The 4,649-nt window shown below is 38.8% G+C and overlaps 1 protein-coding gene across 1 annotated transcript in view; it reads right to left on the bottom strand.

Annotated features, from left to right (window-relative positions):
- Positions 1-2,940: 2,940 nt before the first annotated feature.
- Positions 2,941-4,649, bottom strand: part of LOC102762974 (cytochrome c oxidase assembly protein COX15 homolog) — a 15,588-nt gene continuing 13,879 nt past the window's right edge. Inside the window, exons 8-9 of the mRNA XM_006756566.2 lie at positions 4,532-4,645; positions 2,941-3,581 (exon numbers count right to left, since the gene is read on the bottom strand). Of these exons, the coding sequence (XP_006756629.1) occupies positions 3,450-3,581; positions 4,532-4,645 (246 nt within the window). The 3' untranslated portion in view covers positions 2,941-3,449. The remainder of the gene's footprint in view (positions 3,582-4,531; positions 4,646-4,649) is intronic.

The raw sequence follows: 4,649 nt of genomic DNA, 5'->3' as shown, positions 1-4,649 counted from the left end.
CCCCCCCCCCCCCCCAGCCCTATTCTTATAGTTTTGTGTTTTGCTTTTTGTCAGGAGTGAAAAGCAGATGGGTGGTATGATTTTGGGGAAAGAACATCAGACTTCATGAACAGCAGACTTGGATTCTAGTCCTGGCTTTGTCATTAACTAGCTCTGTTACTCCAGGCAAGTCACTTGCCCTTTCTGGTTCATTTCTCATCTGTAAAACAGGGTGGCTAGACAAGATGATCTGAGGTTAGTTCCAAAGGGAGAACCATAAGACATTAAATGCAGGTGAGAAGGCAGAAAAGTAATATGGTTTCAGGAAGAGGATTTTGGTCTTTTGTTTTGAAGACTAAAAGAGCCATGGTCATCTACTTTATCCATTCCCCCTGACATCCCCTGGTGCGAATAGAGTATCCAACAGCTGTCATTATACATCCATTTCAGGGCATAAGATTTTAAAAAGGATTTTAGAGGTCTTCTGGTCAACACCCTTGATTTTATAGATGATGAAATTGAATCCCAGAGCAGTAGTAATATGTGCTATTACTACTATAGCAGTAGTGACAGCTGCCATGAGATGCTCAGAATCTTCCTGCAAGATTGTGTATTTCAATAGAGTCTATTCTTTATAATAATAGCTGACTGCAACTATTACTATAAATATGCCCCATTTTTGTAACTGCTTCTGATCTTGTGATCGCTTTGCTCATATTTAGGAATCAAATATGAAATACTTTGCTAGGGACAGTACCAGGTTTTCACTACATCTACTCTAGCTTCTGTATTTAATACTTTAAAATTTTAGATATTTTTTAAACAATTTGCTTGATTTTGTACAATTTTCTTTTTTTTCTTATTCCTCATCAGAGGAGATTTTCCATTGATTTTTAGAGAGTGGAAGGGAGAGGGAGAGAGAGAAACATCGATGTGAGACATCAACTGGTTGCCTCCTACACAAGTCCCAACCAGGGCCAGGGATCAAGACTGCAACCGAGGTACAAGCCCTTGACTGGAATGGAACCCAGGACCCTTCAGTCCATGGGCAGACACCCTATCCACAGAGCCAAACCAGCTAGGGCTTGTGCACTTTTCTTAAGCATAGCATCCAAGCAAGTTATGTGATGGTTATAATCTAAATCATTTAAGGTATAAATGCCTATTAGATCTACCTCACTAAGGAACTTGGTTGTATTTCTTGGGCAGTTTCCAGATCCCTTACAGAAACAGAGTGCTGTTTCTCTTTGCTATCTTTAAACTTTTCAATAAGGTAGAGGTAGCAGTGGATGTTTCATATTCTCCCAACGTAGTTTCTTCAGTTATGCTAGTGTCAGAGCCCTGCCACTAGGGCCATATGTTCGCCAAACCTGTGAGGATTTCGTTGGTGTTATAAAAAGTATTTGTTAAAAAATAAGGCCTTTTTAAAATATCCTAATAGACTTCCCTTGTATTATTACTCAAGTTTTCCTTTGTTCTAATATTTATTATTTCTCAGTACTTTTATTGGAAGGACAAAGGAGAAATGTACTGTTGACCATTTTGTACCTCTGGAGTCTGAGCAATAGAAATCCTTTTATTTGTAAAAATGAATTATTACTCATACTATAAGGGCTTTCTACTTTTAAAATGTATTCAATCATTGCCATTTTTTTTATTAAGGTAGTACATATGTGTTCTTTTCCCCCATTATCCCCACCCCCCACCCCGTTCATGCCCTCACCCCTCTGGTGTCTGTGTCCATTGGTTACGCTTACATGCATGCATACAAGTCCTTTGGTTGATCTCTTCCCCCTTATCTGCACCCTCCCCTACCTTCCCTCTGAGGTTTGAGCAAAGTTGAAAAAATTTCTGAACCACAGAATGTTTGTAGCCAAGTGTGTGACTGAGGCCAGCCTGAAGTCATGTCTGCTCCTGAGCCTCTTCTGTTTCAGTGCAGCTGCTTGGACACCCTTGGTCGCCTGCCACTCCTCCACCACTCCACTCCACCCTCCCAAGCAGCCTCTCTTGCAGAGCACCTGCCAGGGTTTGGCCTGGGAAGACTACTGGTGCTGAAGGCTCTGCCTTTTATTAGCTTCATAAGAGTCTTGCTCTGCAAACAGGATCCCAAATACTTTTATTTCTGTCATTATGTTGTGCTTAAAATTTTTATTCTATAGTTCCGTTAGTTAACGCTGTGAGTATAAGCCTTCTCTCCTTCATTGTTTCTGCCTTGAGCGATGGACTCTGCAGTGTTGAAAGGCATCCTTTTTTTTTTATGATCCACAGCAGACGCTCCCTTCTCCCTTTAAAAGACCAAAGGCTGCTGTACTGCATCAATTTTGGGGGTTACGAAGATTGTATGTTTTTCTAATGCTTCACATTAAATAATTTTGCTGAACAGTTCTTAAAATACTCGCTGATAAATACTGTTAAATCATTGTTGAGCCAACTGTGCAATGCATATTAGAGGGGAGGGCATTCTCCCTTATGCTGGGACATGGATATATGTGTTACCTATGCCAATATATAACCCACCATTCATTCCAGGGCCAGAAGGAAGGATTACTGAGGATAAACTGGTTATCCTAATATTCTGATCATCGGTGTTGGTCTTTGCAACCAGCATCACTTTAAAGCAGTAGCTAATCGCTGTCCCTGTCATAAGGATAGCATTTGTCACTGTTAAGTTAAAGACAGAAATATTCTGGGTTAAGAAAAGCAAGTGTTTTAAAAACTGACAGAATTGTTGAGGGACCTTTGAAAACATTATGATAAATTCATTTAATCTTGTAGGTATGTGATGACTTGTTTTGGAAGAGGTGCCTGGGACATCAATCTTTAATCATTTTCTATTCATTCATGCAATATTTGGTATGTGTCCGATGCTGGGAATAATGCAAACCTAAAAATAATTCAGATAATCTCCATTCACCAGGATTGTGGATAGGCATAATAGTTACATAGCTTAATGCAACCAGATCTGTTTTTCCAAACTTATTCATCTTTAATAAAATGAAAATGAAGTAAAGTATCTGAAACTTGAACTTAATTCATTCGTTGCTCCTTTGTTGGAGGGAACTGTAGAAGCGTTAGCATATGGTTCTTTGGATAGGATCATAATGCCCTCTGGTGACTATTATTAACTAAGGACAACCTTAGTGTGGGGATCAGGAGAAATGCTAAGGGAACCTACCCCGGTGACTCTAGTTCCCTTTTTAAAATAATTCTGTCTAGAAGAGGTGATATCCCATTAATAGGATCAACGTGAAAAATAACAGATTTGAAAAGGAACCGTTTCTGTAATCATACCTAATGACATTCTTGATCCAATGACTTCCAGAAACAGGCAAAGAGTTTTTAAAAATCTGACGGATCTGGAAACCATTTGATATGCCAAGTTCATTCTCTTAGCAAAATCCAAGTTTTTGTGCTCTAATGAGCTCTCAAAAGCAGTTTGAGTCCTATGCAGCTGATCGATCCTTTTAGAATTATTTTGGGATTCTTCGGAGTTCGTTCATGAGCCAAAGGGCAACACTGAGCAGAGCCAAGGAGCCCGACTGGTGAGTAGCAGCCAAAGGAGTTGGAACGTACATTAGCAGAGTGCTAATGCCCAAGCCCACCTGTTAGAGAGGAAACCAGGCAGTAAGTAAAGCAGCAACCACAAATTCAGAGCTGAAACAGCATTGACAGCCACATGCACAAACCTCTCTTCTCCCATCAGAGCATTACAAATATATTTTTAATTTCATAAGTAAGGATATTTACAATGAAGTAAATTCAAACAAAACAAAAAACCTTAAAATTTCCCTTAATTATCCTTCACCCTATCCCAGTTCCCCTCACCAAAGATAGTCACTGTTACCAGTTTCTACACATTTGTACTTTTATATAAATGTTTTTTAGAAAAACATAGTTTTGTACTTTCAAAAAATACATTGTTCTGTCCCTTTTTTTCACTTAATATATGTCTTAAGAGCTTACTATTTTAAACTTATATAATATCCCACAATATACATTTACCATAGTTGTCTAACTACTTGGGTTGGTTTCCAATTTTTCACCATTACAGCAATTCTATAATGAATTTCCTTATAGATATAGCTCTTTGTGCATTAGAATATCTCTAGGGCAGGCACTAATAAGTCAATTTGCTGGGCCATGGGATTACATATTTAACATTTTAAAAGATATTGCCAAACTGCCCTCTGAAAAATACCACATAAACTCGTGCTCTCACTAAGAATATATGAAGGTATCTATTTTCTTATGTCTGTGCCAATACCTGATTATCTTTTTCTTTCTTTTTCTCCCCAATCTGACAAGCACAAAATGGCAGGCATTGTTTTAATTTGCTCCTCTGTGATCATGAGTGAGACTAAACAGCTTTTTGTATTTATTGGCCATTCATCATTCCACTTATGAGAATTGTGTATTGATGTCCTTATTTTATCTTCTGGTTATTAATCTTCTAGTCTATTTTAAGTATTGAAAATATTTTCTCTTAGCCTGTACCTTTCCTTTTTAACCTTGTTTTGGGGACGCCCTCAGGCCAAAAAGAAGTGGTTTATACCTGTGTATATGCCAAAGCCAGCAGAGTCGCTGCTGCCATCTTGGTCCTGCGAGGAAGGGGAATTCTCCGGGACAGGAAGTAGAGCGCTGTAATGGCAGTCACTGATGTGATTCCCTGC

Source organism: Myotis davidii, unplaced genomic scaffold (genome assembly GCF_000327345.1).
Source record: "Myotis davidii unplaced genomic scaffold, ASM32734v1 scaffold332, whole genome shotgun sequence".
NCBI lineage: Eukaryota > Metazoa > Chordata > Mammalia > Chiroptera > Vespertilionidae > Myotis > Myotis davidii.
This window is presented reverse-complemented; position numbering and strand designations above follow the sequence as displayed.